The sequence below is a fragment of the Mobula hypostoma genome, chromosome 28 (assembly GCF_963921235.1).
Source record: "Mobula hypostoma chromosome 28, sMobHyp1.1, whole genome shotgun sequence".
Classification (NCBI taxonomy): Eukaryota; Metazoa; Chordata; class Chondrichthyes; order Myliobatiformes; family Myliobatidae; genus Mobula; species Mobula hypostoma.
The window spans coordinates 29,169,526-29,181,852 of NC_086124.1; the positions used below are offsets into that span (position 1 = coordinate 29,169,526).

The 12,327-nt window shown below is 49.0% G+C and overlaps 1 protein-coding gene across 2 annotated transcripts in view; it reads left to right on the forward strand.

Annotated features, from left to right (window-relative positions):
• gripap1 (GRIP1 associated protein 1) overlaps nucleotides 1-12,327 on the forward strand; it is a 100,122-nt gene that overhangs the window by 29,675 nt on the left and 58,120 nt on the right. For both annotated transcript variants that reach the window (XM_063034674.1, XM_063034673.1), the window contains exons 7-10: nucleotides 858-1,045; nucleotides 1,508-1,556; nucleotides 9,803-9,873; nucleotides 11,754-11,801. In XM_063034674.1, coding sequence (XP_062890744.1) covers nucleotides 858-1,045; nucleotides 1,508-1,556; nucleotides 9,803-9,873; nucleotides 11,754-11,801 — 356 coding nt within the window. The remainder of the gene's footprint in view (nucleotides 1-857; nucleotides 1,046-1,507; nucleotides 1,557-9,802; nucleotides 9,874-11,753; nucleotides 11,802-12,327) is intronic.

Consider the following 12,327-nt stretch of genomic DNA (forward strand, 5'->3'; position numbering starts at 1 on the left):
TGTGTGATGGGACAGTGTGGAGGGAGTTTCACTCTGTGTCTGACCCCGGGAGTGTGTGATGGGACGGTATGGAGGGAGCTGCACTCTCTGACCCCAGGAATGTGTGATGTGTGATGGGACGGTGTGGAGGGAGCTTCACTCTGTATCTGACCCCGGGATTGTGTGATGGGTCGGTGTGGGGGGAGTTTCACTCTGTGTCTGACCCCGGGAGTATGTGATGGGACGGTGTGGAGGGAGCTTCACTCTGTATCTGACCCCGGGATTGTGTGATGGGACGGTGTGGGGGGAGTTTCACTCTGTGTCTGACCCCGGGAGTATGTGATGGGACGGTGTGGAGGGAGCTTCACTCTGTGTGTGACCCTGGGACTGTGTTATGGGACAGTGTGGAGGGAGTTTCACTCTGTGTCTGACCCTGGGAGTGTGTGATGGGACAGTGTGGAGGGAGCTTCACTCTGTGTCTGACCCTGGAAGTGTGTGATGGGACAGTGTGGAGGGAGCTTCACTCTGTGTCTGATCTCAGGAGTGTGTGATGGGACAGTGTGGAGGGAGCTGCACTCTCTGACCCCAGGAATGTGTGATGTGTGATGGGACGGTGTGGAGGGAGCTTCACTCTGTATCTGACCCCGGGATTGTGTGATGGGACGGTGTGGAGGGAGTTTCACTCTGTGTCTGACCCCGGGAGTATGTGATGGGACGGTGTGGAGGGAGCTTCACTCTGTGTCTGACCCCGGGAGTGTGTGATGGGACAGTGTGGAGGGAGCTTCACTCTGTGTCTGACCCCAGGGACGTCCCTGCCATGGGAGGAACTCACTTCTATTGTGAAATATAAACGTGTGATTCTTGTTGACCTGTTTCAGCCCTCCAGCATCGCTATGATCAGGAGGTACAAGCCACGCGGCATGGTGAGGTCCAAGAAGCCAATGGTAGTGAGGTGGCCATCTTGGATGGACAGGGTGTCGATGGGAGCACGAGGGAAGATGTGGCTGATGAGATTCAAAAGGAGGCCCAGGAGTCAAGCAAAGCTACACTGGAGAAAATGGAGCAGGTGTGAGAGGGTTGATCTGGAATGGTCCTCCACAGCTCCAGGCAGAATCGCCGGAGCTTTGCTGCGTCTAGACACTGCCTCAGGGTTGTTTGTTGGTACGGTGCATTGGAGCTTCACTCTCTGACCCCAGGAGTGTGTGACGGGACGGTGTGGAGGGTGCTTCATTCCGTATCTGACCTTCAGAGTGTGCGATGGGACAGTATGGAGGGGGATTTAAGTTTACTGTGACCAGGGAATTGGTGACGGCAATGAATGCTTCTTGTGTCATTGCCCTTGTTGTGGTTGGACTTGGTGTCGCTCTGTATCTCTCTGACTTCTTGTGTCAGTAGCCGTGGTGTGGTTGGGGTTGGTGTTGATGGTCTTGGTTTTTTGGGGGTTTGGTGCTGATGCCCTCGGTGTGGTGGGCACTTGGTGTTGATCTGCCTCACTCTGACCCTGCTGCTCTGTCTGTTCCTCACACAGCTGGAGTCCAAGTGTGCCAAACTGGAGCAGAAGCTGAAAGACTTCAATGGTAGGTCCCTGAGGTATTGGGGGTAGAGTGGTATGCACGAGGTTTACCAAGAGCCTGAGACACACGATATCCATATGGCATAGGAGCAGAATTAGGCCGTTCAGCCTATCAAGTCTGCTCCTCCATTCCATCATGGCTGATTTGTTATCCCTCTCAATCACATTCTCCTGCCTCTTCTGGTAACCTTTGACGCCCTTACTAATCAAGAACCTATCAACCTCTGCTTTAAATATACCCAATGACTTGGCCTCCACAGCTGTGTGTGGCAATGAATCCCACAGATTCACCACTCTCTAGCTAAAGAAATTCCTCATCTCTGTTCTAAAGGGGCATCCTTGTGATTCTGAGGCTGTACCCTCTGGTCCTGGACTGCTCCACGATAGAAAGCATACTGTGCACATCCACCCTATCGAGGCCTTTCAATATTCGATAGGTTTCCATGAGATCCCCCACCCCCCCCCCGCCGTATTCTTCTAATCTCCAACAAGTTCAGGCCCAGAGTCATCAAATGCTCCTCTCACGTTAACTTTTTTAATCCCGGGGTCATTCTGGTGAACCTCCTGTGTCATAAAACAAGGAGAATCACTCGCAGGCTCCCCTGACGTCAGAGAAGGGAGTCAGCTGCAAGCTGCTCCCCAGGTGAGGTCTCCCTCTGAAGGTGTCCTCCCCCTTTACAATGGGGCCATCAGGTGGAGAATGTTGCACAGAGCATTAAAGGCACAGAACCGTGCAGATCCTTTGGCCCACAGTGTCTGTGCACACACACAATGCCAAATTAAATTAATTTTCTGTCTGCCATTGTCATCATCATCATCATTAAGTTTGTATCAGGTCTCCTCTCATGCCTCTGCCAATCCAGAGAAAACAACCCAAGTCTGTCCGACCTCATGCCCTCTAATCCAGGCAACGTCTTCTGCCCCCTCTGTACATGTTTCCTGTCATGGGGTGACCAGAACTGAATGCAGTACAGGTTTCCCCCGCCATCCGAAGGTAGAGTGTTCCTATGAAACGGTTCATAAGCCGGAATGTCGTAAAGTGAAGAAGCAATTACCATTAATTTATATGGGAAAAATTTTTTTAGCGTTCGCAGACCCAAAAAATAACCTACCAAATAACACATAAAACCTAAAATATATAATGTATAGTAACGTATAGTAAAAGCAGGAATAATATGATAAATACACAGCCTATATAAAGTAGAAATACTTTTCTGCAATCATTGCCGCACTGTCCGCCGTAGCGAAAATCTCACACAAGCGCTCTCGGCAGAAACACTCTCTCCAGTAACCTTTAAGCTATGAAACTGCCAAGTCATACCAAATAACACATAAAAATACACAGCCCATATAAAGTAGAAATAATGTATGTACAGTGTAGTATCACTTACGGGAATCCGGAAGACAGCACTGAGCACACTGATGATGGTGCGTTAGGCAGAGTTGTCGGAGGTTGGGGTGCTGCAGTGGTCCCCAATCTCCGGGCTGCGGACCGATACTGATCCGCGAAGCATGCAGTGGTGCAGCAGTAGCCGGGACGCACCCAGCACATCTTTAAGAAAAAACCCGAAATAAGCAAGCTAATTAATTAGGTGCTGCCCGGCACATAAATGTCGGCTCAGATCAGGATATCACGAGCGATTGCCGATTGCGTCGCCTCTGATCTGGGCCGACATTTACTTGCCGGGTGGCACCTAATTAATTAGCTTATTTATTTTGGCTTTTTTCTTAAAGATGTGCTGGGTGCGTCCTGGCTACCGCTGCACCGGTGCATTCTTCGCGGCAATGTATCGGTCCGCGGCCTGGACGTTGGGGTGGTGGGACACTGGGGTGTCATCTCATGGTCATCTGTTTCCATCAGGGCAGGCAGGTCATCTTCTATGTCTGCCTGCTTCGAGGTCGAAGGTCGAGGTTCGTCATCTGATGTGGAAGGCTTGAAAAGCGACAATATGCTTGACTGCTTAGCCTCGCGCATTTTTCTATCATACAGATCTTTGTAAGCACTCAAACCATCCTGCAAATATGCCCTAAACCTACGTACCCTTTCAAAATTAAAGTCGTACTTTTCTGCAATCATTGCAGCGAAAATTTCACACAGTTGCTTCACGTTCCTGGATGACTTCACTTTCGGTCCGTTCGCTACTGCATTCGTTTTCGATTGTTATCCTTTCCTCTTCCAATGGCATCAGCTCTTCATCTATCAGTTCTTGGTCATGGGATGCCAAAACCTCTTCAACATCATCTTCGTCAACTTCCACAAGCCAAACTCACTTTGTTCTTACTTCGTTCACCATGAGCGAAATGCTTAATTATGTCTAGTTTTGCACTAAGTGTAACACCCTTACGAGCTCTTTTAGGCTTTTCCGATACCTTAGAACTCATCTTGCTAACGGATGCGCAAAATAAATCGACATAAAGCACAGATACACACAGGCACGTGTTTAAGCAATGCCGGCTAGAATGCAGTTCCGGGGGAGGAGCTTGGCTGCTCGGGGTGCGCGCTGCCTTTTCTCGTAACAATGAAAACACCTTCTGTTTGCGAAAACAGGTGACTAATGTTGGTCTTTCGTAACAGCGAGGTGTTGTAAAGCGATCGTTCGAAAAGCGGGGGGACACCTGTACTGCAGATGTGGCAGAGTTTTATACTTTCCCAACTCCTGAACTCAGTTCTGCAGCAAATAAGGCAAGCATGCCATACACCTTCTCTACTGCCCTGTCAGCTTGTGTGGCCGTGGACTTGAACCCCAATATCCCTCTGAAGAGTACTGTGCAAAAGCTACGTCCACACTAGACCGGATAAATCCGTAACCAAAGCTTTTCCTCTTCGTTTTGACCCTCCGTCCACACTGAAACGGCGTTTTCCTCCCCCGAAAACAGGGCTTTTCTAAAACGCCCTCCAGAGTGTGTAAATTTGAAAACGCTGATTGGACAGAGTAGTGTGGACGGGGTAACCAGAGATTTCTAAACACGCTGTCATGACGTGCCGGAACAGATGGTGGCGGCAGTGCGGCATTTCATTGTTTTCTTTACCGTAACCCCCCCAACACAATCTAACAATTTCAGAACAGACGGCAATGAGACTGAAGCCAGAAGAGTTAGAAATGTACTCACCAAATACTTTGACCTATAACTTACTGAGTAAATAAGTATACTCACTTTTCCCTGTTTTCTGTCCTTGCTTGTATGAAGGTGATTTACCTATTTATGCAAGTATTTACCTGACAATAGATGTGTAACATTGTATGGGAATACAAGATTAACACTGATGCAGACAAGTTTTATGCATTTAACAAGGTGCTTTATTAATGCAACAGAGTTAGTCAGTTTTTCAATGTTCGTCGTCAGCCGGGTCATTCTGTCACAAACGCGCACTTTCACAGTGAGATTGGACACCAAGCACGCCGCTCGTTTTCTGTAGACGTGTCCTGCGCATGCCCAGTAGGAGGAGGTTCGCCCAAATACCCGCTTTAATGTGGACAGAGGTATTTTCAAAAACGGTTGGTGTGGACGCCTATCGTTTTTACGTGAAAGCAGCATCTTCAAAATTATCCGATCTAGCGCGGATGTAGCCTAAGACTTTCGCACATCACTATAATTTTATGTCTTGCTCTGTACTGCCGCCACCAAAAAAACACATTCATGACATATTTGAGTGATGGTAGACCTGATTCTGATGTGGGTTTCTTGTTGACTGAGAGTGGGAAGGGGGCAGGGAGAGGGGAATCATGGTTGGGAAAAGGGGAAGGGAGAGGGAAGCACCAGGGAGACACTTAGTAAATCAATTGTTTGGAATCAAATTACCTTACCTAGTGTCTCAGGGCTGGGTGTGTCTGCACCCGCAGCACCCTCTGTTCCTGGCACTCCTCCTCCGCCACCTGTCCCACACCCCACCTTTGCCATTCCCAACATTCTTTGCTCCTATCGGATTTACAAACTCGCTCTCTGTGCCATGGTGCCAAATAGTACTGTTAAGGCCCTGCTTGCGTAACAGTCTGCTACACACACAAAAAATGCTGGTGAACGCAGCAGGCCAGGCAGCATTTTGTGTGTGTGTGGCTTGAGTTTCCAGCATCTGCAGATTTCCTCGTGTTTGCGGTTTTAAAATAACAGTCTGCTGTCATCTTCCTTTTATCAAGTGCCAGACCTCACACGTCACTGACATTTTCAACAGAACTGCTCACAATAAGTGCGGCTGAAGCAGATTTGTCTGATTTTCTTGCTTTCCACACCCATCCTGACTGTCCAATGACTTTCTCCGGTCTCAGTCCTTAAGAAGGGTCTCAGCCCGAAACGTCGACTATTCATTCATTTCCGTAGACTTGCTGAGCTCCTCCAGCATTCTGTGTGTCTGATGTTCTCCAGTCCTTCCTCTCTCCCCTCTTGTTTCACTTCCCACTCTTCTCCCGCCTCCAGACTCCGTGTCTCTCCTAGGGGTTTTGTTTAGCCTGGGAGGTTATGCTGCAACTCTACAGGGTATTGGTGAGGCCGCACCTGGTCTGGTCTCCTTCCTTGAGGAAAGGTGTACTGGTTTTGGAACTGGGGGGAGGAGGTTCATTAGGTGGATTTGAAGGTTGAGGGTTTCGCGCATAAGTAGAAATTGAATTACCTGGGGCTAAAGTCGCTGAAATTCAGAAGAATGAGATGCAATCTTATAGAAACTAGTCTAGTCAAGTCAAGTCACTTTCTATTGTCATTTCGACCATAACTGCTGGTACAGTACACAGTAAAAACAAGACAGTGTTTTTCAGGACCATGGTGCTACATGAAACAATACAAAAACTACACTGAACTACGTAAAAATAACACAAAAACTACACTAGACTACAGACCTACCCAGGACTGCATAAAGTGCACAAAACAGCACAGGCATTACAATAAATAATAAACAAGACAATAGTCACAGTAGAGTTTGTATGAGGGGTGCGTGGGGACCTTCATAATGCTTTATGGATGCAGCGTGTGGTTGTAAATGCCTGTAATGGCGGGAAGAGAGACCCCAATGATCTTCTCAGCTGACCTCACTATCCGCTGCAGGGTCTTGCGATCCGAGACGGTGCAATTTCCGAACCAGGCAGTGGTGATGCAGCTGCTCAGTGGAGAGTGGTTGCTCCATGTCCTCCTGAAGTCAACAACCATCTCTTTTGTTGTGTTCACATTCAGAGACAGGTTGTTGGCTCTGCACCGGTCTGTGAGCCGCTGCACCTCCTCTCTGTATGCTGACTCATCGTTCTTGCTGATGAGACCCACCACGGTCGTGTCATCGGCGAACTTGATGATGTGGTTCGAGCTGTGTGTTGCAGCACAGTCGTGGGTCAGCAGAGTGAACAGCAGTGGACTGAGCACACAGCCCTCGGGGGCCCCCGTGCTCAGAGTGATGGTGTTGGAGATGCTGCTTCCAATCCGGACTGACTGAGGTCTCCCAGTCAGGAAGTCTAGGATCCAGTTGCAGAGGGAGGTGTTAAGGCCCAGTAGGCTCAGCTTTCCAGTCAGTTTCTGAGGAATGATTGTGTTGAATGCTGAACTGAAGTCTATGAACAGCATTGGAATGTACGTGTCTTTTTTTGTCCAGGTGGGTGAGGGCCAGGTGGAGGGTGATGGCAATGGTGTCATCTGTTGAGCAGTTGGGATGGTACGCGAACTGCAGGGAGCCCAGTGAGGGGGGCAGCAGGGTCTTGATGCGCCTCATGACGAGCCTCTCGAAACACTTCATGATGATGGATGTGAGTGTGACAGGACGGTAGTCGTTGAGGCAGGACACTGAAGACTTCTTCGGCACGGGGACGGTGGTAGCGGCCTTGAAGCACATAGGAATGACAGCGCTGCCCAGGGAAATGTCGAAGATGTCAGTGAGAATCTCAGCTAGCTGGTCTGCACATCCTTTAAGCACTCTGCTAGGAATATTGTCTGGTCCAGCAGCCTTCCGTGGGTTGACCCTGCACAGGGTTCTCCTCACATCGGCCACAGTAAGACACTGTACCTGGTCTTTTGGAGGAGGGGTGGTCTTCCTTGCCGCCACGTCATTTTCCTCCTCAAAACAGTTGTTCAAGCATCTGGGAGGGAGGCATCACCAGCACAGGCAGGTGGTGTTGTCTCGTAGTAGGTGGTGTTGTCTCGTAGTAGGTGATGTCCTGAATGCCCTTCCACGTGTGCCGCGTGTTGCCGCTGTCCTGGAAGTGGCTGTGGATTCGCTGGGCGTGTGCACGCTTTGCCTCTCTGATGGCCCGGGACAGTTTGGCCCTCGCTGTTGTTAGGGCTGCCTTGTCGCCTGCTCTGAAGGTGGAGTCACAGGTCCTCAGCAGCGCACGCACCCCCGCGGTCATCCATGGCTTCTGGTTAGCGCGTGTGTAAACAAGTTAAACTAAGAAAATTGAGAAAGGGATAAGTAAACCAACAACCTGTCTCTGAATGTGAACTAAACAAAAGAGATGGTTGTTGACTTCAGGAGGACACGGAGCAACCACTCTCTGCTGAACATCGACGACGACTCCATAGAGATCATTAAGAGCATGGTGTTCACCAGGCAGAGAATCTCACCTGGTCCCTCAACACCAGCTCCATAGCAAAGAAAGCCCAGCAGCGTCTCTATTTTCTGCGAAGACTGAGAAAAGATAGACCAGGTGCAGAGAAGAGAATAGGGGTGTCAGAATGGGGAATGAAAAAGAGAAGTGGAAGGGGAAAAATTACTGGGTTAGAGAAATCGATGTTCAATTTGCTGTTTGTCCATTGTTTTGCGTGTATTTCTCTGGATTTCTAGCATCTGCAGAATCTCTTGTCTGTATAGAAGCAAGAAAATTGTTTCCCCTGGTAAGTGAGACTGGAACTGGGGGACAGAGCCTCAAATTTCGAGGAGAGTAGATTTAAGATGGGGATGAGGAGAAACTGCTTTTCTCAGAGAGGTGAATCTGTGGAATTCTCTACCCAAGGCTACCTGGCCAAATATGTTGAAGACACAGTTCAGTTGTGTTTTTGCATGGTTATTGTCATGTGCCGTGACGTACGATGTGGGTGACCATGGTCTCCATAGCCATGATTGTTCTTGGCAAGTTTTTCTACAGAAGTGATTTGCCATCACCGCCTTCTGGGCAGTGTCTTTACAAGATGAGTGACCCCAGTCATTATCAATACTCTTCAGAGATTTTCTGCCTGGCATCAGTGGTCGCACAACCAGGACTTGTGATCTGCACCCACTGCTCATACGATCATCCACCACCTGCTCCCATGGCTTTACGTGACCCTGATCAGGGGGCTCAGCAGGTACGACACCTTACCCAAGGGTGACCTGCAGGCTAGTTGAGGGAAGGAAGGCCTTACACCTCCTTTGGTAGAGACGTATCTCTACACCGACAGCCTATTTTGCGTAGTGGGGGAATTAAGTGTTAAGGTGGGTAGATGCATGGCCTGATTGGCCATGATCATATAGAATGGTGGTGCAAGCTCGACAGGCCACCTGGCCTGCTTCTGCTCCTTGAGAGAGATTGCCCAGACGCTCCCCTATTTTCTGAAGGGTGGACTGTGTTCTGCACTCTGTTTGGGTCTTGTATCAGGATGGGGGGTGGGGTCTGCCTGCGCTGTGAGGCTTGCTCTCTATTTAGTTTAGTTAAGTTGTTGGAGCATATCTGGGCAATCCCAGGGAGGAGCTTCAGTTTTCCTGAACCTTTCTGTTAACAGCTGCCAAATGACTAATTACTCCCAGTTGGTGGTGATGAACCAATCGGTGCCTGTTACATATCTGGTTTGAAACCCAAGTGGGATCCGGCACCAACAAATTTCTTTGTTCTGATTGTTGGAAACCAACACTGATGGGTTGTTCAGCATGATTAGTTGGATCCAACACTGATGAGTTCTTCAGTCTGATTGGTGGGATCAGCACTAATCAGTTCCTCAATGTGATTGGTGGGATCCAAAACTTGATGGGTTCTCCAGTCTGATTGGTGGGATTCAGTATTGATAAATTCTTCAAGTTGAGTGGTGATATCTAACACCAAAAATGGATCCATCAGTCCTTCAGTGACAATTCTTTGGACTAATCGGTGGTCCAATGCAGGAATTCTCCAGTTGGACAGGTCGAGGCAGCAGTACTGATTAATTAGATGGGCCGGGGTGGCAGTGCCTGTTGACTGGACAGGTTGGGGCTGATGGATTTTAATTGCATTTTCTTTGTGGGAGCTTGCTGGTGGGGAGGGGAAGTGGAAAGAATAAATGGGCTTGCTCCTCATGACACTGTTTGTGTTTTTGTCAACACCCCTTTAGAGATGGAGCTGAAGTGTGAGACGGAGCGGGAGGAGAAGAGGCTGGTCAAGGAGCAGCTTCAATCTCTGGAGGTGAGGGAGTTCGAGGTCGTAAGTTAATCGGGGCAGGAAATGAGGTCCTTCTCATCCCAGGGTTTTAGAAAATTCCCAGAGACACCACAGGGCTTACAGAAGGATGGCCACTCAGTGACATTATTATCACCAGGGCACCCACCATTGATGTCCGGGTGACTAGGGGTCATCATTGATTAGAAATTCAAGCGGACCAGCCACACAAACACCTCAGGTACATCAGAGGGTGGGAATCCTCCAGGGAGTGACTCGCCTCCTCACCATCCCTTTTTCCCATGTACAGGTCAGGTGTGTGACAGGGCATTCCCCACTTGCCTGGGTGGAGTTAGTCCATGCACTCTGCATCCACCACGTTACTTTTCTTCCCCTCCATCAACAAGTCAGGATTGTGACTGGGCACTCCCTACTTGCTCCAACAGCTCTCGAGAAGCTTGACACCATCCAGGACAGAACAGCTTGCTCAATTGACACCCCACCCTCCAAAATGCTCCCTCCCTCCACCACAGTGGCCACAACAGACTAGGGGCTACTCTAACAGCTCCACCTGAGCAGCCCTTTAGAACAGAGATGAGGAGGAATTTCTTTAGCTAGAAGGTGGTCAATCTGTGGAATTCATTGGCACAGATGGCTGTGAAGACCAAGTTGTTAGGTGTATTGAAGGTAGAGATTGATAAGCTCCTGATTGGTAAGGGGAAGCACCACCACCCACAGGTTCCTCCCTCCCCCACATCCCAAACAGCCAACCTGAAAGTCAATCCCAGTTCCTTCACCATAACTGGTTCTAAATCCCAAAACACCCCCTTCACCCTCCAGACCACCATTACCTACAGGAACAGAATTAGGCTAACCGTGTCCCCCCCACCCGCCCCCGCCGACCAATCAAGAACCTCTGCTGTAATATACCCAATGACTTGGCCTCCACAGCCGTTTGTGGGAATGAATTCCATAGATTAACCATTCTTTGGCTAAAGAAATTCCTCCTCAACTATGTTCTAAAGGGACATCCTATTCTGAGGATATGTCCTCTGATATATTCCGAGGCTGTGGCTCCTGGTCCTAGACTCTCCCACTACTGGAAGCATCCTCTCCAAAGGCCACTCTACCTAGGCCTTTCAATATTCAATAGGTTTCCATGAGATTCAACCTCATTTTTCTAAACTCCAGGAGCTATCAAACCATCCTCATATTAACCCTCTCATTCCCAGGATCCTTCTTGTTAACCTCTTCTGGAGCCTCTGCATCGCTAGAACATCCTTCCTTACAATCGCTCACAAACTTAGTTCTCCTGCGGTTTCACTTTAACAGAAGTACATCACCTCATACTTACTTGAGTTACATTCCATTTGCCACTCCTGGGCCCGTGTCCCAGTTTGTCTCGTTTCCATTTGTTGTTTTGTAACTACAGATGACCTTCACTATTGACTGCCACTTATTTTCTTTCCCTCTCCCCTGTTTCCCCCCCCCACCCCTGGGGATTGGGAATTCCAGAGATTTGCCACCCTCTGTGAGAAGAAATTTCTCGGTGACTCAGTCTTAAATGATGTGTGCTTGTCCCCTTGTTCATGACCCTCCCACTGGTAAAAGCATCCCAACATCCACCCTGTTAAGTCCCATTAGGGTATCATATGCTTCAACAATATCACCCCTCATTTCCCTAAGTGCCAAGGAATACAGATCCAGATTGCCTACCCTTGTGTTAGGAAAGCCATCTCGTTCAGATTCTGGTTAGTTTACAGTGACACTCAAATGCACATAGACATGCACACAAATGTCTCTCCCTGTCTCTCTCACACACACGTGCATGTAATGAAATTCCTTGCTCGAGTGAGGCGATACGAATCCTCGGGCAAAATCCCACTGATTCTCTTCTTTGCCCACAGATGTCAAAGCAAAGCGAGCTGAGCAAACTCCAGGAGGAAGTTACCAAGGTACAGAGTCCATTTAACTCGTGCTCCCTGCTGACGGGGATGGGGATGGTTGTCGGCACTGTTCCTGCGGTGTCTTGACATTCTTCCACACTGTCGCCGAGTCACATGGCAAGGAATCAGGTCCGTCCATGCCAACCAAGATCCCCATGAACCTCCCAGCATTTGGCCCGTATCCCAGCGTTCCAATCCATTCACCTCTCCATTGTGACTGTCCCTGTCTGCACCAGCTCGTCCCATATACACACCATGTTCTGTGTGGGGAAAAAACTTGTCACTCGGACGCCTTTTTAAACCTTTCCCCTCCCACCTTCATCTGGCGCCTTTTGATTACCTTTCCCTGGAGAAGAAAAGACTGTGCACTCACCCCATTTTTGTATCCTTCTCCTGATCTTGAACACCTCTGTAAAAGCAAATTGAAGGCCATGTGGAGTTGGTGTTTGAAAAACTGTGCGATTTTTGTTAAAAACTGGTGCGCACCAGGATCCACCTGAATGTGAACTCGGTACAGCGTTTACATTCTCAGTTG